The sequence below is a fragment of the Melospiza georgiana genome, chromosome 2 (genome assembly GCF_028018845.1).
Source record: "Melospiza georgiana isolate bMelGeo1 chromosome 2, bMelGeo1.pri, whole genome shotgun sequence".
In the NCBI taxonomy this organism is placed as follows: domain Eukaryota; kingdom Metazoa; phylum Chordata; class Aves; order Passeriformes; family Passerellidae; genus Melospiza; species Melospiza georgiana.
In genome coordinates, this window is record NC_080431.1 from 78014191 (window position 1) to 78035450 (window position 21260).

At 43.1% G+C, this 21260-nt stretch overlaps 1 protein-coding gene across 1 annotated transcript in view; it reads left to right on the forward strand.

Annotated features, from left to right (window-relative positions):
- Window positions 1-1627: 1627 nt before the first annotated feature.
- GUCY2F (guanylate cyclase 2F, retinal) overlaps window positions 1628-21260 on the forward strand; it is a 37875-nt gene continuing 18242 nt past the window's right edge. The window contains exons 1-11 of the mRNA XM_058045525.1: window positions 1628-2366; window positions 3279-3580; window positions 5078-5432; window positions 8644-8728; window positions 12648-12744; window positions 13246-13380; window positions 14641-14721; window positions 15714-15890; window positions 16795-16951; window positions 18310-18459; window positions 20281-20429. Of these exons, the coding sequence (XP_057901508.1) occupies window positions 1628-2366; window positions 3279-3580; window positions 5078-5432; window positions 8644-8728; window positions 12648-12744; window positions 13246-13380; window positions 14641-14721; window positions 15714-15890; window positions 16795-16951; window positions 18310-18459; window positions 20281-20429 (2427 nt within the window). The remainder of the gene's footprint in view (window positions 2367-3278; window positions 3581-5077; window positions 5433-8643; window positions 8729-12647; window positions 12745-13245; window positions 13381-14640; window positions 14722-15713; window positions 15891-16794; window positions 16952-18309; window positions 18460-20280; window positions 20430-21260) is intronic.

Here is a 21260-nt window from a genome sequence, read left to right on the forward strand (position 1 = left end):
ACCCAAACAACAATAGGAAAAAGAGGAACATGGCACATCAGCAAAATGATGAAGCCAAAGCTCAAATACGCTGCATACCCCAAACCTAAATAGCTCAAGAAGAGGAGCACTCTCTGCTGTGGTGCAGAGAGATTTAAAGAGCTGTTCTGCAGGAGCCAATCCCAGGAATTAAATCCCACTAATCCAAGGGCAGAGCTTTAAGATGCCAGCTTCTGGGTTACACTGGAGTACAATCTGTACTGAGACAGTTCAGTGTGAGGCAGACTTGGACCTCAGCAAGACCCTCAAGGAACTAAGGGCTTGGGTGGTTACAGCCCAAGCTGTGAAACCCTCAGGAGAGAAATGGACCTCACCAAAAGGGACACAACAAGCTTTTGACAAGGCACAGAGGATCCCAGAGCACCCACCCAGCTGGAATGGCCTGTGCACACAAGAATTTAAAGGAGGCGGGCGCCAAAGCAGGGGAAGCTGACCGTGCATTGCCTGTCCTCATGGTGGTACCCCCATCCAAGGACAGCCACTGACTCTGGAGAGAGCCTGCTCTGCTGTGGGTGGCTCCTTCTGGAGGTCTCCCTTCATCAGGCAGAGGAGCTGCGGGTGCATTTGCAGCACAGGCTGACCTGCAGTGCTCCGTGCTGTGTGTCCCGGTGCTGGAGCATCCAGGATAAAAATACTTCTCCAGGAATGAACAGGTAAGCCAGAATAAGGGGCCTGCTATTTTTAGAGCACAAACTTGCTGGGATCTGCAAAGTTTTCGAAGCCATGGGGTGACACTGCAGATGGAGGAGAGCCTGCTATGGCTTTGGTATTTCTGTGCTTGGCTGTGAAGGGGGAAACTGTTATTTAAAAAAAGCCCCAAACAACCCTATGGCTCCTAGTATTTAACCAAGAATATTTGAAGCACACTTGCATACACAAAGGTTTTGACCTGACAGTTATTTAGCAGTTCTTTATCTAAATTCAAATCATAATCCTCCTTTCCCTCATTTTCTGATTATCTGTTTATCCACCTTTCAATTTGTCAGATTTAAGAGACTGAGTTGCCCTTGAAATTTTTTTCCAGAAAGTTTTAAAGTTGTATGCACATACATATGTATCTCTAAGTATATGAATATGTGTGTGTGAGTTTTTGTCTTTGTATGGGCTCTGATTCATATTCACAACCCACTGAGGATTTTTGAGGGAAGCTAATGGCCTAGCTGACTCCACCATTTAATTTTCTTATATAGGTGCATGTCTGCACGACTTTGAAACTGTCTTTCTTAGGAACCAGAAGCACAGTGTACCCATAACTTGTACTTACTGCTGCAAACAAAGCAGACTCATTCCTCACTGCCTGGTTTCACAGTATATTGCAAAACATATTAAAATGTTTATGTAAGTCTGCATTTAAGGGTTATGGCGTGTCTGACACTGGCTGGACCCACGTGTCTGTGTGTGGGTTTGGCTCCCCAAAGACTTGTGCCTTGGGAGCTGCTGTGAAGCTTGGGCTGACTCAGCTGTACCTGCATGCACGGAACAGATACATGTGGTGAAAGGCAAACGTAATCTGCTTTCCTTCCAGCATCTGGTAACACTCTGCCTGCTTCCTGAAGAACTTGGTGCAGATCTGTCCACTTGTGAAACAATGTCATTTCCCCTGTGGAGTCCTCACAGCTCCTCGTGGGCGCTGTCGAGGCACATCAGAGTGCATCACTTCAACACTGGAAACTCATTCAAGACATTTTTCCAGGATCTCTGGTGGCTGCTCTTTGGAATAATCCTACTTTGTTCCCCAGTACGTTGCTCTGTCTTTAAAATTGGACTGCTTGGACCCTGGAACTGTGACCCCTTCTTTTCCAAAGCCTTTCCCCATGTGGCTGCCAGGTTAGCTGTGGGACGAATAAGCAGAGATCCTTCACTAGCTCTTGGCCACCGGCTGGATTATGTGGTTCTGCAAGAAGAATGTGACACGCCAAAAGCTCTGGTTAGATTTTTTGACTTTGGAAAGCTTTCCTCAGCTTTTATAGGCCCTCTAAACCCTGGCTTCTGTGAGGTGGCTGCACATTTAGGGAAAAACTGGAATAAAGCTATCTTTTCATGGATGTGCATCAATTATAAGTTGGATTCCACCATCCACCATAATGCATTTGCAAGAACTCTGCCCTCTCCAATGCAAATTTTGCTTACAATAATGAAATATTTTAGGTGGGCTCATGTTGGCATCATTGCATCCAGTGATGATATTTGGATGTACACAGCCAAGGAGGCAGCAACCGCGCTCAGGAACCATGGGCTACCTGTAGGCATTGTTACATCCGTGCATAAGGGAGAAAAAGGCATTGAAGACACCTGGAACAAGGTTAAACAAGTTAATAACATTAAAAGTAAGTGCTTTGAGTCTCATTCCTTTTTTTAATTTTTTTTTTTCCCCAGGGTAGGACCACATTGTTACCCAATGGACATACTTTAGAGAATGAAAACTTAAAGTGATTTAAGTCAAGCAGAATTTTATCTCTGATCCTAATGCAGACAGGGCTTCACATAAAAGAATGCTAGGCATTTTGTATGTGATGAATATAGGTCAAAATCATCTACTACAACCTGAAACACTGGGTCCAGCTTGTCTGAAAAAAAAAATTGTAGATGGTTTTCTGTGCCTGGCTTGTGTAAAGAAGAGTTTATAGGAAGGTTTTGTATTTAAGGTGATTTGTATTGTGGAATATCAAAAATCAATATCAATATCAAAAATCTTGCTTTGATGCTGCGTCCTGTATTTCAGATCTCCCCACCAGACATTGGCCCCATGACATTTTGCAAGAAAAGGCACAGACTTTGGGACAGTCAAGCATGGACCAGATGTTTAAACACAGCCCAGCTGTGTCAACCTAAAATCTGTATATTTGGTGGCAGGGTGAGCATTTGGAAGTTGGGCACTGCTTACAGCTGCATTGTGTTTGTCAGCTCAGCACACAGAGAGGGAAAGCTCAAGTTTGGGTCAATGACAGAAATGACCACAACTGCCCATCTTCACCTGTGCCTCACTCCTGTCAAAGCTTCTCTCCATTCCTTCTTTACAGCTCCAGAAATGGTTAACACCCACAATCTCCTTTATTAGGTGGTACAGACCTCTAGAGGTTGAACAAAACGGGTGTGGCTCTCAGCTTCCCCAGCACCTAACATCAGAACCTGACCTGACAGAGTAGTTCAGGCAGCTCTTTTACTGAAATAGCAAGAGCTATGTCATGTTGAAAACCCCAGGCAGATTACTAACACTCTCCACTGTCCTTGTGTTCCAGTTATTCTCCTGTGCATGCATTCTGTTCTCATCGGAGGGCAGGAACAGGCTGCCTTGCTCACAAAAGCTCTGGAAATGGGACTAGCAGATGGAAGATACATCTTTGTTCCCTATGACACTTTGCTGTACAGTCTGCCTTACCAAAACATCTCATTCAGTGTCTTTGATAATGACAGCAAGCTCCGGGAGGCTTATGATGCTGTGCTGACCATCACACTGGAGTCTGGAGAAAGGACTTTCTATGATGCATTCAGGGAAGCTAAAGAAAGTGGTGAAATAATCAGGGATTTGGAAGCCACACAGGTAAACAGTCTTTCCCTTGGGGTTTTCTGGGACCTATCAGTAGGAAACATAGCAATAGTTATAGAGAAAGTACTGGGAAGAGTCATTCCAGCCTGCACACTTTCATTTTGAGAAAAATACAGAGAAATTTGAATGTGGTCTGCACTCATCTGGAAAGGTCACTTTTCCCAGATGTCTGGCAATATAACTCACTTGATTAAACTGTAGGATCATGATGGGAATTCAAGAGAAAGGGGCTATGCCTGAGGCTCTCAGATTTGGTTTGCTGTGTGCTAGCTGCAATGGACTTGAATTAAAAAGGTATCTCTTAAGGTGGATAAGGTCCATGGATTTTGCAGGGAATCAAAGTAAGATATCCATATGACTGAGAATTTGAGGGGATGAGACAGACTAAAGAAATACTGGATGCTTCTAGAGGGAAATATTTAAGACCATTGCTATTGCATTCTTCTTAGCACTATAGTCAAGGTTATTCTTTGTCAGCATGATCATCTAAACATCCCCGGTAGCCTATTAAAAACCAAATCAGTTTTTACCTTGAGAACATTTACAAGAACTGGAGAATCTTATACTGGTGAAGAGATACAGGAGTTAGCTGAGCTATTCTTCAAATCACCCTATGACATTTTAAAAAATTACAAGTACTTTTAAGGCATAATTTATCAGATCTGCATGGATCTACTTTAGAAGAAGATGAATCATGCCTTGCAAGCATTAATTTATTTCCGTTCACTTTAATGAGATCCCAGGTTCACTGTATTGAGTGTCAGGTACTTCATTTCAGATCTCTACATCTGATCAATTAATCCCACAAATGTCAGATTTGCCTGCGGCTCCCAAGGGCACTCCTCATTTTTCTCACAGGTGTATGGCTGTAATCTCTCTTCACCTCCCAGCTGTGAATGACCATGTGATTACAAAAGTCACCAGTTGTGTTAAAGCTTCCTAAATCAAGTCTGGCACGGAAGGGAGCAATGCAAACAGAAAAGGCTCTGTTACCCCACAGAACAAGTTTGCTGTGGCTCTGCTGGGGGATTTTTGCATCTTTGGGGTAAATAATATTTTGACAGAGAATACCAATCCTTTGGGCATGACACTTTTCCTGTCTTGGTATGGAGCCTCTGACTTCAATCTCCTATTTATAGAAGATATTTTAGTGAAATGTTTTGAGGCAGGATAAATTTGTGATAAATTTCAGCTGAACATCAAGCTCAGAATCTTGGCTTTTCCCATCATAATGCAATTTTGCGTGGTTTTAAAAAATATTTTGAAATTGAATTTTGTGAATCCACCATAAGAAAAGACAGATATTCAAAATCATGCATATATTGGGTCTACCTTCAACCTAAGATTCTTCAAACCCATTGCTCTGTGAGCCTTAATGTTCTGGCGTCTCACTATTTAAGTTACAGCTTAGCCATGGGGAAAGTATTTTTGCCACCAATCTCGAACAGAAGGTTAGGAGCAGTTTATCCTCAATTTCTCATGCATTTTTAGGTTTCTCCACTCTTTGGAACAATCTATGATGCCATTTACTTCGTGGCAATGGCTATGGACAGTGCACAGAGGAACGGAGTCAGAGCCTCAGGAGCCACCATAGCTGAGCACACAAAAAACTTCAGCTTCCCTGGGTTTAGCCACCAGGTAGAGACAGACAGCTGTGGGAAGGGGCTGGACAAGTACGTGGTACTGGACACAGATGGTCATGGGAACCAGCTTTTCCCAACCCACCTGCTGGACATGTCTGCAGCCTCTGTGCTGCCCCTAGGCCGGGCCATCCACTTTCCCAATGAAATTCCACCCAAACCAGACCCCAGCTGTTGGTTTGATCCAGATGTTCTCTGCACTGAAGGTAAGAAAGAAAAGAAAGAACCAAAAAATTGGGTGAATGGGCATTGAGTTCATGCTTCTCATTTTTCATCTTTTCTCTCACTCCAAGTGGTTAACCCTTTAAATTAGAACTCCCCAAGCAGAAAAGTCTAAATTCAAGGATTTAATATAAAGATGCCCAGTTATCATGCTGTTTGGAATGGGAATCCTGTGCAGAGGTAACACCATCAAGCCACAATATTCTCCTATTGCTTGTTAGATCATAGAATAATAGAATCATTATGGTTGGGAGAAACCTCTAGGATCACTGAATCCTAACCTACCACTGCCAATCCTACCACTAAATATCACAACTACACAATTTTTTCAACAATTCCAGAGCCATTAATCCCACTACTCTTCTGGGCCAATAAGGTTGTTGTTACCACTGTTATATGTTGAAGGGTTTTCTGGGTATAACACTCAACACCTGCCAATATGAACAGTAGCCATTATATAACAGAGGCTGCACCCAGCACTGTGTCTCTGTCCTTCTGGGGCACAGGACACTAAGAGGATTTGCCTTGAAGACAGCCTAAGAGAGCTGCACAAGAGCAGATGCCCTCAGCATCCTGCCTGTTCACCTCTGCTCCTGTTTTCAGGGAGCAATGAGGAGTGAAGGACCATCAAAGCTCAGCTCATTGAGAAAAAATTGATAATCATTACTCAAAATAATTCGAGTTATTATAGATAACCAAGGCAGTAATCAATCTGGGGGCAGAGATACCTGTGCTACTTTCTAGGTTTGAAGGAAGCACTGTGCACTGGGTTTACCTATTGTTTTTAAATTGAGGCAACTATGGTGCAGTCTTAAAGTTCACAGGAAAGCCAAAATCTCAGGGTAGGGTACTCAACCTCCTCCTCATATTTGCTTAAAATACTAAGCATTTACACCTATTGCTCCAGATTATGTCTTAAACAAATGAAATTAACTACATCTATGGAATATTTCATCCAGTAGCTGAGAAAACCATTCTCCTTGGCTTAGGCATAACTAAGCTGACACATAAATCAGTGTCACTCCATGAAAACTGGAGATGTACTGATCTTGTAGAAACTGGCAAGCAATAGAAGAGATAAGTATAATACTATCATATATCTAATTTCACACTGCCCCTAGGAACAATGTAGCAATTTAACATCTCATTGCAGTCTATAGAAAAATCCCACTGATTTTTTGAGAGCTCAGATTTTATGTTCATACCTTTACAAAGGCATAAAGCTCTAGGCATCTGTCAATTAAACAGTAATTTATTATGATCGCTAGAATTAAATACAAGCCTCACTCTAGCTTTTGTATGAAGTTAGGCTTGGAGGGGTGTTGGATGAGAAGTTGTCAGGCTGCTGTGCTTCCTAACTCCAGGCTCACCAGGAGCAGGGCTGAGCTGGTGTTCCCAGGACATGGACACAAACACACACACACACAGAGTGCACACACAGCCAGTCACTGGCAGAGTAACACATACAGGAGAGTTATGTCTTTACAGGCACTGCTGAGACATGGACATCAGAAATGGCCTGGTGCTGCTCTTATGCACCTCATAATAAGGCTCCAAGTTTGGTAGCAGATCTCACAGCCTCAATTTCTTCAGACTCACAAATGCATCCTATGGCAGATTGTACGAACCTAAATTCTCCCATAGCCATCTCTCAAACCCTTCAGGCTCTGCAGGGGCTGACTCCAGACTTGCAGTTTCTCATGGGTTGCAGCCTCCAGGACTTCCCTTCCCTGTGAGTTAGGTTGATGTTAAGTCTGTAAATGTCATACACAGTCAGAGAGCAGAGTTACTCAGGAAAAAAACGTAGATGGGGTTAAGAAGGTGGGAATGACTGCAGTGATCAAATGCTTGAAAAAAATGCACAGCATGGTTATGTGTGACCAGCATCCCCATTCTCTCACATACTTGAGCATTCCTGATCCATTCTATCTCTCCCTTTACCCATGTTTGCCCTTTCCCCTAAAGATCGTGTGAGAAGTTTCATGTACTCCTGCAGCTCCCTTAAAGCATTCCCTAATGACTTTAACTCAATCCCATAAATTCCCTCAAGCATGCTGTAAGTTTGCTCTTTCCCATAAGCTCATAATTAGCTTACTTTTACTTCTGGTTAGTTGTGACTATAGTATGTCTTGGGAGGGATGATTCAAGGCCATCCATCTATTCCGATCCCACACTAGACCAGGTTGCCTAAAGTCCTGTGGAGCCTGATTTTGAACACTGCCATGGATGGGGCAGCCACAGCGTTCATGGGCAGCCTCTTTCTGTGTTTGTGTGAGGGCAGTCAGGGCCTGGGGCCCTAGACCGAAGCAGCGAAATTTCAGCTAAAATGCTCTGACTTTTCCTGAAATAAATACCAGTTTTCAAAAATGCCTTCAGCTTTCACTGCAATGCTCTAGGTCTCAGTGCTTGCACATAGGTGCCAGTGTAAGATAAGAGTCATGAACCTTTTGTCAACTCAAATTTCTCCATGTTTGTTTGTGTTTATAGATCTATGGATATAAGCAGAATAAATAGAAAAGTTAGAAACCAGAAGAGACACAGCAAACAGTTCCCACTGGAATTTAGCTTATGCAGTCATATCAGCTTCCCTTAGCTCTCTAGTAAACACACTCATCAGCAAAGTGTCTGGCTCCAGTACTTTCTGCTGATGGATGTGTTGAGGAGAACATCAACCTTCTGCTGCTCCTCCTCTTCTTCTCTTTTCAACATTAGAAATCTGCAGCAGAGAATGAAAAAGCCCAGATGGGCCAGTGACTCACCCTGGCTGTTGGTTTGGTACCACAAGATAAAGATTTGTTTCAGCATTTCAATTCTTCAAGAGAAAAGGGCCAAATGTTAAAAAGTTATGAACTTTGCAGAAGCTTCCTCTAAAACTTAACAATTCCTGGAAGAATTGTTTATTTATTTACTTGAAGAAAAACTATTTTTCCACTGGTCCACTGCTCTAAGTCTGGTTTAAAAAAAAAAAAAAAGTGCATGGAAATAAATAATTAGCATAGCTGAAGTCTTATGTATGCCAAGTTAGTAAGTATTTGTGTATTCATAAACAAACAATGCATTAAAATTGTCTTCCAGCATTCTTCTGGCTGAATATTTGACTTTTTAATCCAATGGCCTGATATTGATGTTTTTAACATTATTGCCTAAATCAAAATGATTTTCTAATTCACTGATTCTTTTCCCATCTTTGCACAGGGATTGAGCCTGCTGTCATTTTCTTGGGAGTAATGCTGTTATTTGTCCTGGTGTTGTGTGCTGTGGGCCTGGCTTCTCTCATCAGGTGAGAATTGCAACAGGTATTTGAGTTGGTGCCACTTTTAACTCCTCTGTTAGTCTTGTGCTTTAGCCAGCAGTTTAGACTATGCACACACAGAAAGTCTGATTTTGCTCTTGGCTCTCCAGCCACATATCTCTTCACATTTGTGGTGTGTTGGCCCTGGCAGCATGCCAGGCATCCACCAAAGGCGTTCTATCTCTCCCTTCCTCAGCTGGGCAGGGGAAAGAAAATACAACAAAAGGCTCATGGCTCAAGATGGGCTCAGGAGGGGATCGTTCACCAATTACCACAGCAGCCAAAATGGACTTGATGTGGGGAAATTAAATTTATTGCCAATCAAATCAGAGTAAGATAGTGAGAAATAAAATAAAATCTTAAAAATATCTTCTTCCCAGGCTTAACTTACTCCCAAATTCTCCACTTCCTCCCCAGCAGTGGCACAGGGGCCAGGGAATGGGGGCTGCAGTCAGTTCATCCCACATTGCCTCTGCTGCTCCTTCCTCCCGAGGGGAAGGGCTCCTCACACCCTTGCCCTGCTCCAGCAGTTTGTTGCTGGATGTTTCTGAAACATTAGGAAGGTGGTTATCACTTTGGAAGTGTAAAGGATGACATAGAAACGAAATACAGGAATCTGTTATGAGGACACGAGGGTTGAAACCAAGTATTTTTCTAACTTGAGATCATTCTTGCCTGAATTTCTGTCTTTAATATAATCATGTTCCCTATTAAACATGTGAGGCTGACCCTCTGTATTTTCTCCATGCACTAAAAAGAAAGAAAATACCTCTGGAGAGAATTTGAAGCAAATATTTAGGATACATCTTTATTATCAAGTTGATTCACTCTGTTTTGACCTGGGGTTCAGCTCCCTGGTCATTCCCATTATATATGTATTGGTCTGGGCATGAGATCTTAGGAGTAAAGGCAGTAGTGTTCTGGGGAAGGAATAATTTCCCATAATTGCATGTCACCTCTGTGTCCCAACTCCATATCCAAGGTAGAAAAGTGCCAGAATGGATTGGTTGGTCCAGGAGCTATGGATAGCTCTTGGCGAGGTCACTATAGCCCCTGGAGTAGTTTGTCTCTAATTATTGATGTCCTCATGACTGAACTCAGACTGAAAATAGACTGAAATCAAAAGGCACATTTACTGAGCAGCAATTACTTCAGCAGAGCAGAGTTCCTAGATTGTTCCCTCCAGCTTTGCCTCTCAAATAATTCCGAGACATGTTTGTTTCCACTCCTGAATCATCCCTCCGAACCCAGATATAAGGGCCACCCAGCAAGGAACGCCCCAAAGAGCTCCCCCACTTTCACAGCTGCTTCTGATAGAGCTGCAGACACTCATGAGGTCGCCTCCACCCACCCACTCTGTGAAACCCTGCTCTGTTTGCTGGCCTCCTGCCTCTACAATTAAGTAAATAAATGACAATCTTTCTGCCTACTCTGTTTGTAAGATCTTCCACCAGCACCAGGCTGTGCTTGGGAAGGCTTGGTCATGAGAAAAGATGTATGGCCATCTGCAAGGGAAGAAAAATTCCAGCATGACTCAGACAGTGATTTATATTAGGAAGGGGCATGTCTGGAACTAAATTTAAACCACAGCATGGTCTGAGTTGAAATGTGGAAGCTTTGGTCTTAGCTCTGTCAGGGATCTGCTGCATGACCTTAAATGAGTCACTCCACTCTCTCTGCTTAGCTTTTGGCAGAAGGATGCTTTCCTCCCTGCTTAGGGAGAGGATGCGATTTATCAAGCGAGGTTTTTCAGATGGCCTTGTGAAAGGTACATAAATTATTATTTTTTTTCATGAAGATGAGTTGGGTGGCTTGGGACAGTGTGTTTAGAGAATTGTCATCCAAAGTAAAGCCTGTGGTTATGTGGCCAAGGCTTCCTCTCAGCTTCAAAAAGCTGCCCATGCTCTTCTAAAATGTCCAGAATGATACATGGAAAGGAAAAGTGAATTGTGGTGATTTGGGGTTGTTTTATGTGGTGGTGTCCTTCTACAGTAACATCAGCAAAAGTCACCTATTGTTCACCTCATCAGGGAAACACTTAGGAGAGTGCAGATCAGTCATCTGCTGTAGTGTTAACAAAATTCCTTAAGCAAAAGAAGTGACACTGAGGGCAACAGGGGAGCTTTCCCTTCCCTTTTCTGCTCCTGGCTGAGGTGTTTTTGACTGTCTAGTAGATACTGCTGCTTTGTGTTCAGAGTTAGACCCTGATGTCCAGTGAAACAATGGGATCAAAATGATGAGGTGTGATGTCACGTGTGCCATACTGCTCACCCCTTGCAGCTTTTCCCTCTGTATAAACCTGCGACCATTACAAGGGCACAACTTGCTCTGTGCTTCAAAATGCACCACGCTACAATATAGACACTCAGACAGCATGTTTAGACAGTAATTTGTGTCCAGGCAGCTCTTATAAATTAACTACACTTCAGCTTCAGTCCCTAAGAAAGACTGGTGTGCTTAAATGTGGTTTGCTCATGACCAGACCAGCTGGACTAATAAAACTAGTCTTTGTCTCCTAATGGAGAATGATTTGGGATATGACAAATAAAAGCAAAGCAAAACAAAATATGGCTTACATACACATCCAATTAATATTAGTAAGCAGATCAAATCCAGTTGTCTATCTGTGATAAGACCATTTGAGATGATAGCTTTTGTTGCTATCCATGTTGAAATGGGTAATTCATGACTTGGCGTTTAAGTCCAAGCCAAGGCATGGTGATTTGTCCACTTCTTTCACCAACATCCTTCCCCACTCCCACACCATTTTAGACCTCAAAGATCATGTTGTTCCAACCACTCTGCCATGGGCAAGGACACCTTCAACTACACTGGGCTGCTCAGAGCCCCACTCAACGTGGCTTTGAACACTTCCATGGCTGGGGCTGGCACAGCCTCCCAGGGTAACCTTTGCACCTTCACAGAAAATAATTGCCTCCTAATATCTGATCTAAACCTACACTCTTTCATTCCCCCTTGTCCTGTCACCCCGTGTCCCTGTCAAAAGTCCCTCTCCAGCTCTCTTGTAGCCCCTCTCCTTAGGCACTGGAAAGTGCTCTTCAGAATTGCCAAGGCCTTCTCTTCTGCAGGCTGAACAGTCCCAGCTGTCTCAGCTGTCTCCATAACAGAGGTGCTCCAGTCCCCTGATCATCTTCATGGCCTTCTCCAGATCTGCTCCAACAGGTCCATGACTTTCATAAGTCAGGGACCCAGAGCTGGATGCAGCACTGCAGGCAGGGTCCAGTGGTGCAGGGAAGCCAGGTGTGGGGAGTTCAGAGGAGGTGTACCTACCTGTAGTGGGTTGACTCTGGCTGGGTGCCAGGTGCCCACTCAGTTTCTCTATTACTCCCTTTCCCACTGGGACAGGGGAAAGAATAAAATGTAGAATGACCAGCAGGGTGAGACAAGGCAGTTTTATTTCAGCAAAAAGAAAGAAACAAGCGGAGATCTGCATGTGTGAGAGCTGAAGAGGAAACAGATCAGTCTCTACTTCCCATAAGCAGCAATATTTGGACACTTCCTGGGAAGCAGAGCTTCAGCACACATAATGGCTCCTTCAGAAAGCAAACATTGAAAACTCATGACTGCCCCCCTTCCTCCTCTCTCCCTTAGCTTAAATATCTAAGCTGATGTCATACGGTATGGAATATCCCTTTGGCTAATTTGGATCAGCTGCCCTGGTTGTGTCCCCTCCCAAGATCTTGCCCACCCACTCCCATTCCCTTTGGTGAGGGGAGGGAATGTCAGAAGGACACTGCTGCTTGGCAGTAGCCAAAACACTGATCTGGTATCCACACCCATTCAGCTACCAGTGCAAAGCACAGCACTGTAGGGGCTGGGAATGTTACCTCAGTCAGACCCAATGCACTGCCTAAAACTGAAAACTGTGACTCTCCAACTCTTGCAGGCAGAGTATCCTGAACAACCAGCTTTTCAGGGGTCCAAACAAGATCATACTGACCTTGGATGACCTCGTCTTCATCAACCCAGAGATACATAGAAAGGTGAGTCCTTCTACTCGTGAAAGGAATCTGGGGGAACACTCTAGAACAGATTTGCTGTGTGGTATTTTCATACTCAAGAAGCTCTGGAAGCATCATTTCACTTCTTCATGTCATTTTCCTCTGCAAATTAGAAAATTTCCCATATACTGAGTGCTTTTGAGTTTCAGATAAGATGTCAGAGCTTTTATGATGATGTAAAATCATAGCCTTGATTGCGTTTCTTCTGGCTACCAGGGCTTATTCCTTGTTCTTGAGGTTGGATGGTACAACACAGGGCATGCCCAAAAGGATAAACCATCTTAGCTTCTAAAATAAAGTGTCTGCATTCAAATACACTGGGAACCACTCCTGGTCCATTCTGGTTCATACACAGAGCGGGTGACCTGCTGGGGGACACTCCCATGATTTCCCTACCCAGAATCCATGCTGCAGACAGAGCTGGAGTGGAGGTTTACACCCAAAAGTGGTAGCTGCCTAGCACCGGCTTTCCTTGCCTTCCAGAGGCTGACCTTGGACAGTCTGACTGATGCAAACAGCATAGCAGCCAAGAACAGAAGCATGATATCCGTAACCCGTTCCGCTTCCTTGAAAAGCACAGTGGCCACCCATGAAACCTCCAACGTGGCTTTGTATGAGGTAGGTAGGGACCTCATGCAGTCTTCTCCCACTGCTTCTGTTCACTGGACTGCTCCAGGGGAAAAAGTGTTTGGCTGCAGTACTGTAGGTCCCAGGATGGAGATAACTTGAGCAAACCCTAAGTATGAACAGAAGTTACTCCCAAGCATGGACTTAGCAGTGTTTAAGGCAAGTCTGTCCCAACCCTCACCCTGACACTTGGAGTCACGTGGGATGGGAATATTCAACATTCACATGTAACATTGCCAGTCTGGTCCTGTTAGAGAAGTCACCATCTAAGGTGGTGGTGGCACCATAAAGAACCTTTCTTACAAGACAGCCTTTATTTGGTAACATCTCTGATAAGGAACTTTCTTACAAGACAGGATCCAAATAGAGTAATGGAAGATCAAATTCCCCCTTGTGGCAATAGGACTGTATGGAGCTTAAGCAGAGGCAATGGGCAAGAAAAGTCACCCCATCCATCAGGTTTTTCCTGAAAATGCAGCTTTTTGAAAAAATGGCATGGTAACTTTTCCTGAAGAGGAGCAAAATAAAGATCAATCATTAATGCCAGAGAAAAACTCTGGTCAGAGTTATTTTCCTTTTTAATCAATTTATTGCTGTTTATCAGGTATTAAGAAAACTTCCAGGCATGAAGTTGTGATGCAGATGAAGGTCCTGCCTCACCCCTTTTTTGAGGGTTTGCTGTGGATATTCTTATTTGGGTTCAGCATATAAATAATCTGTTGCCAAGAACATTAAAAATCCCCAGCCACTTTCAAAGTCAAGGACCTGAAATTCCCATTTGGATCCCAATGTTATCGGTTGCTCAGAGATTTGCTCTGTCAGTCACCCACCTGTGTTGGGATTAGGGGACTGGAGCTTCTTTCTTAAGAGAAAAGGTTGAGGGAGTTGGGCTTGTTCAGCCTCAAGAAGAGACAACTGAGGCTGATGTCTATAAATATCTGAAGGGATGGTGTCAGGAGAACAGAACCAGACTCTTCTCAGTAGACAAGAGGCAGAAGGCAGAAACTGGTGCACAGAAAGTTCCACCTGAACATGAAGAAGAGTTGTGCTGTGCAGGTGACCAAGCACTGAAACAGATTGTCCAGGGAGGATGTGGAGTCTGCCTCACTGGAGATACTCAAGAATTGCCTGGACACAATCCTGTGTCATGTGCTCTAGGATAACCTTTCTTAAGCAGGCAGGTTGGACTAGATGGTCCATCTCTGGTTTCTTCCAACCTTAACCATTTTCTGATTCTGTGATTGTGGACAGGGAGACCAAGTGTGGCTGAAAAAATTTGAGACAGGAGCAATTCACAATCTGAGGCAAAGCTCCACCAGCATCTTAAGGAAGGTAGGAATAGGGCATGATGACATGTGGAGGGAAGGTTTCTCAGGGGGTGCTTTTGGCTTCAGGGTGTGTTTGTTGCCCTTGTCTCATGTCTGTCCATTAAATCATGCTTTGTGGTTGTCAGTGAGTCTTGTCTGGTGAAATGTGGACCACGCTCAACTGTGTCTGACAAATTGACCATAGATACAATTTACCATTGATCCATATGCCAGTCAGCAGCTTGTAAAACCCCACCCCAGACCCGCCACTTCCAAGCTGGTGCAATGTTAAATGTACAATGAATCCTTCAAGTGACCTTGCCTGCAAAGGCAGAGTGGTGTGCCTCATCCCTCCACAGTGAGAGGCACTGGTAGATATTTTCATGTTATATGGGTTGACAGTGTGACACAGACACAGTTGTGCATTTCTCTGGAGTTTGCTTTGTGTTTCCACCTAAGATGCCTCTCAGATGCTTAATTTTGGTCTCCGATTTTATCGTTACAAATGCAAGAAAGCATACTTGTTTTCTAAATCCAAGGACATTAGTTGTTGACAGCTATTGCTAACATAGCAGTGGCATTTTTATGCATGTAAAAGCCACAAATTTACCAGTGCATGTCTCCAAAGACACCATTGATGGATGACTTTGGACTCCCTAGGTATGGTATTGTTTCCAGTTCAGAGCAAGATCCACATGCTGAACTCAATCTACCCCAGCAAAGCCATTCTGCCTAGTGAAAGATTCAGTACAGTTTGTCTAAACAAAACATAAACTTTTCTTTAGTTTGCTTTTGCTATCTTGCTTTTTTTGTATAATGGATAGACTAAGGAAAGCAAAGCTTGAAAAGAGTGTTGAGTAGCCAAAAATAAGCACCAGAGAGGTTGTTTGTGTCTCCATCTTTCAGTGGAAGGCTGTTTGGGAGTGCAAGTGTGAAAAGGGCATCTCGTGATAGCAGAAGCTACCAAGCAGGTGCCTGGCTGACCTGGTCTCACTGTGATTTGCTGTCTTGTTCCAGATGAAGGATCTGCGTCATGAAAATGTGAATCTGTTCCTGGGCTTTTTCTCAGACTGTGGCATCTTTGCCATTGTGACAGAGTACTGCTCACGAGGCAGCCTGGAGGACTTGCTGAGAAACGAGGATATGAAACTGGACTGGATGTTCAAGTCCTCTCTTGTGATGGATCTAATTAAAGTAAACCCATTGCTCCTGCTGAGGCGTGATCTGAAGGGGACGTTTATGATGACTAAGCTATTTCAATCAGAATGTTGGTTTTTTAATAATAACACAGGGAAAACAGATCTGGATGTAATTCTACCAGTCTCTCAATGAGATTTCTTATCCTTATTTTGTTTCCATCTGAGAGAAGCACCATTTGGGGTAATAGAACTACAACTACACAGCAGGACAAGAGGCTAAAACTACATATCAGGCTGCAACTGATCATCTAGAACAACAGAATTTTGTGACAAATTTATTCTTTGCAAAGGCCCTTTCTTGTCATAAATCAGAAATGCATCCACCATAGAACCAGTATCCATCCCCTACCGCAGGATGGCTGCACATGTGGTCCCTTTAGCAGCGTTCACACTTCCAATCATGTCCCGTGTTTTTATGTCTTAATGGCGAACTACTAATCTGGGATAGGTGGATTCCAGAGACTAGACCACCAGAACCATTCTTGTAGTCTGTGATCTGCCTTCTGAACCTCCTTGAGGGAGATGGGTTGGGCCACTCATCTCTTCATGGCTTCCTTTGACCTGTTTGGTAACACTTGTGTCCACTTTCTCATCCTTACCTAAAAGCAGAACTTCTGGGTGCAGTGAGACATGGGGCTACAGAGGGAGGCATCTGACTCTTCCTGAAGTTGTCAGACCTTTCCAATACTACTTTAGGGCCCAGAAAAACCTATTTCATGTACCTAATCCATTTCTAAACTTCTCTCATGGTTTGTTGTTTCGATCACTACTGCATTTGACATAGAGTCAATGCTGCATTTGATGCCATCTGAGGTGACAAATTGGCTTGGTGTCTCTGAGTGCTGGTGGATAAGATAATTCTTAAGGATCAACCTGGATTTTTTTTCTGTGTTTCATAGGGAATCAGATATTTGCATCACCGAGATTTTGCCCATGGACGTCTCAAGTCTCGTAACTGTGTTGTGGATGGCCGGTTTGTCCTGAAGATCACTGACTATGGTTATAATGAGATCTTAGAGGCACAGAAATGTCCCTATATTCAGCCATCCCCAGAAGGTAGGTGTGATGACAAAATATTTTTTTTTTTAATATTTGTCCATTGATTTAACAGATGTTTGTCCAAGTACAATTTCAGGCCGGTGGCCACACAAGGATTTTCATGCTCAATCTCACTGCATCTGGTTTCCTCTATACCATGCATTGTTATAAAAAAGGGTAAGCAAAGGTTTTTTCAGATTGCCTGAAAGTGAAGTGAATAGCAGAGTGATTTGGTAAATATATTTTAGTGTAGGCAATGACAGAACTTCAGCTTCTTGCAGTTGGAGAAGGACTGAATTGTTCCTGAAATTTTATCAGTACTGTAGACAGTAGAATGGCTTCACAGCCTTAGACCCAATCCAATATTTAGAGTTTTATGTTATCCAAAATGAAAAGATACTTTTTCTTGTTAAAATAAGTAATCTAAAATACAAAATCATGTAGATCTCCTTGAAATAGGTCCTCTACATGCCAATCACCAAAGGCTGCCACATGAGATTCCCACCACTTAAGAACAGCCCTCATGGGACCAGGTTTGGAGACTTGGACAGGATTCTTTCATGTGGCCATTGCTTTGGGGTTCTTCTGGTATCCCAAATTATTCTTGAAACTTGTTTTCCAATAGTATTTCATGGTTTGATCCCTCTGTCATGGGATTTGATGCTTACACCTTTTCAGTGTCTCAGATAGGGCAGTTGTCAGACAGAAGATTTCTTCTCCTCCCTTACAGAAGATAAACACATTTGCAGTGGCAGAAATGTTCCATATCCCCATTACTCAGAATGCACAGTTACCAGGGTAACAAAATCTCAGTTTGAAGATTCATTTCTTCATGAAGTTGGATATATTTTACAACTGTGTCTTTTGTTCTTTGAACTATTGGATTATAAAGACTGTGCATCAGATTGTCACAAATTGCTTTTACAGAAACTATTTTCATCTAAAAAGAACTACAGAAAATATGTTGCTAATTGTTGCTTTGTAAAAGAGCAACAACTGTAACAAGAGAGTCAAGATTTGGTGCCAATATTTTGTCTCAGGAACATTTTCAATCAAAAAAAAAGGTGTTAAAGCTTCTGGCAGGGTTGAGATGACTTCTTATGTTGAAGTTCATGCTGGTGTTATATGATACATATTATTGGTGTGGCAGTTTTTAAGAAAACCCACAGAGTAAAACTTGGAAATTATTTTTTTTGGTCAACACAGAAGTTTAGTATTTCTAACATACCACTAGAAGTAAAAGATTTGATTCAGTAAATAATGTAGTATTTTCCAGCCTTTCATCAAATGACTGAAATAAGGTATTCATTTAAGCATTCACTTTGCAATAGTCTGAGTTAAAGTGTAAGAAATGCAATGCTCTGAAATTTTTTTAGAATTGCTCTGGACAGCTCCTGAGTTACTGCGGGACCCAGACATGTGCAGAAAGGGCACAATCAAGGGCGACATTTACAGCTTTGCAATCATCCTGCAAGAAGTGGTTGCTCGGGGTCCACCTTACTGCACATCAGAACTCTCAGCTGAAGGTAGGCAACTACTACAGTATATTTTTGAGGCTTTGTGCAGAGAACTTTATAAAAGGCCTGGCCAAGTCCCCTTACTAATAAGGCAATAATGTATTAGCCTCATGACCTTTCTCAGTGGTAGAAGTCTGTTTCCAACATAACATTCATAATAAACATCAAAATGTAGGGTTCTCATCACAGCCTTGGTACATGTCTCATCACTGCTTTCACTGGGGTCAGGATTCTGGGTGCTCTCCAGGATGCTTCAGGCCTCTGCAGCACCTCCCGTTCCCAGTGGAAACTCAGACTTTTCATCTTAGTATGGGGTGAAATCTGAGGGTAGAACTTCCCATAGCTTAGAAACTCCTTTGCTTCCCACTCATTGTCCCTCTTTTGTGCATCATGGAGGCTGAAGTTTTTGAGCTGGACCCCTTGCCAACATCCTATTTTGTCCATCTGCTCATCAATTTGTCCTTAATCCTTTCTTTTCTAAAGAGGCCCTCTCTTCAACAGAGGTCAAAGTGATGTATCTTTTTGCTTATGTGTATCATAAGCAGCAAACAGGTGAAGTCTTTAGGAACTGCTCATGGTGCAACCGTGCTGTGCATCCATGGGAAGAACAAATACACTGCAGTCAGGGTCAGGTCAGAAGCACTTAAACAGGGAGGGAGTGACAACAATCTAAAATTAGTTGATTTCAGTGACAGCCCATTCTCAACACATTTTAAGCTGGACAACCATCAAGTGGGGTATGACAATTCAGTATGTGCCAGTTCAGCTGGAAAAATGAGGCCCTGAGTTTTCTATGCCTGAAGCTGCTGTCACAATGCAACGACAGTGATATTAATGATGTATCCCACTCTGTAAATCAGAGCTGAACCTGTGATGCAATTAGCAGGTTTCTCCCACCTTGTCCCTCCTGCAGAACCTCCAGCAAATGTTGAACACAGTCCTGTTTTCTAACCTGATAAAATGATGACTTTCTAGTCATTGTGTCTCAATCCTAAGGAGCTTTCACTTGTGAACATTAAAACAATCTGGGGAAGGCATTTCCTCTCAGCTGCCCCTGGAAGTATTGGGGCCAGATGTTTGGATTAGTTCATTTGGTGGAGTCTGGAGGGATGAGCCAAAGATTTTTAAAGTAGACTGTAAATCCTGAAAAGCTTTGGGTACTCACAGCAACAGCAGGACTTCTGCCAGAGAAAGAGGTTTTCACTCTGTTTGCTTGCTCTGCACTGAGCAAAATAAGATTTCAAATACCATAACTTTGGTGTGTGTTAAAAGACTGACTTCTCAGGGTTTGGAAACCCAAGTCCAGTCCCTTACAAGCCTCATTTCTAGGAAGGGAGCTCTAGACAGGGAGTCATTTCCCAGACACTGTTTTGAACTCAACCTCTCCCCCATAACATACTTTCCACTGTTGCCACTCCCAGCAACCTCCTACGTCCTGGTTCCCAGTTAATGATGAAGCATCAGAGGCTGGTATCCTTCCTGTCTGGGCTCAGACATAAACCTCTGCTGTCTTAGAAGACTGCAGGTCCTAGTGGAGAGAGTCAGAGGCAATTTCACTAAATACAAGCCTGCAGGCTCACACATCCATCTGTAACACGTCCTTCCCCCATCCAGCCACTTTATTACTCATAACCTGGTTCTCCAGGGACATGAATCTTCTTTAAATCCTTCAAGAGACTCCTGACAGTGAAAAGCAGAAACTTCCAGCTTCATTTGGCACAGACACTGGGTGCTGAGGACTAAGAGTGACATAAGGAAAGGTCCGTGTCGTTTGCCCCTATCAAGGCCCTCCATCTTACAATGTGTTTCCCAATCTTCTCTTTGCCACAGAAATTATAAGGAAAGTGAAGAAGCCCCCTCCCCTGTGTCGCCCAAACGTAGCTCCTGAGGTAGCCCCCCTGGCATGCATCCAGGTAATGAAGCAATGCTGGGCTGAAGCCCCTGAACGACGTCCAACATTTGAGGAGGTGTTTCATAAGGTCAGTAAATAAAGAAGCTGGTGTAATCCCATTGTTTGTTCTTGGCAGCAGAGTGTTTTATTGTTTGGGTTTTTTCTTTTTGTTTTAACTCAGTTATTAAAGAATGAAGACATTGCAGAGCCCTAGACTTGTCCTGGCTTAGGGGTGATAAAGCAGCCTGGACATGGGCTTGATGTCTTCACATTAGCAGTGTACTTGCACAGATGGTCTCATGGAGATGAAAGATTTGTAAATTATTCACCTTCAGACCAATTTTTCTTTTAATCTTCTAAAGTGTTTAAATGATAACTATAAGAAAAATTCACCAAAGAATGTTAAAGACAAAGATAGAATGTTTGGCATAGGAGGTCTCTCAATTCCAGATTGGTGGAAGCTTGGAGAATATCCCAAGGAAATATGACTGTACCTGTGGCCTGTTTAAACAGCTTTCCTAGGTATCTGTTACTGGCCAATCTCATGGACAGGTACTGGCAAAATAACCCCCTTTCTGATCAAGCAGTGTCGTTTCTGTGTTTTTATAGGGTGATAGAATCATAGACTCATTGAGGCTGGTCTTTTAAGATCATCAATCATCAACCTCATACCACCACCATGTGTGCTGTTAAACCATGTCCTTAAGTGCCACATCCACATGTTTCTTGAGCACTAACACGGATGGTAACTCCAACTATTATCCTAAGCAGTCTGTTCCAAATAGGTTTTACAAACCCTTTCTGTGAAAAAAAAAATTATCAATATCCAATATAAACCTTCCCTGACACAACTTTAGGGCATTTCCTTAAAAGAGGTAAACAAATATGCTTAATTTTTGCCTTTTGGTTCTATGAAGCT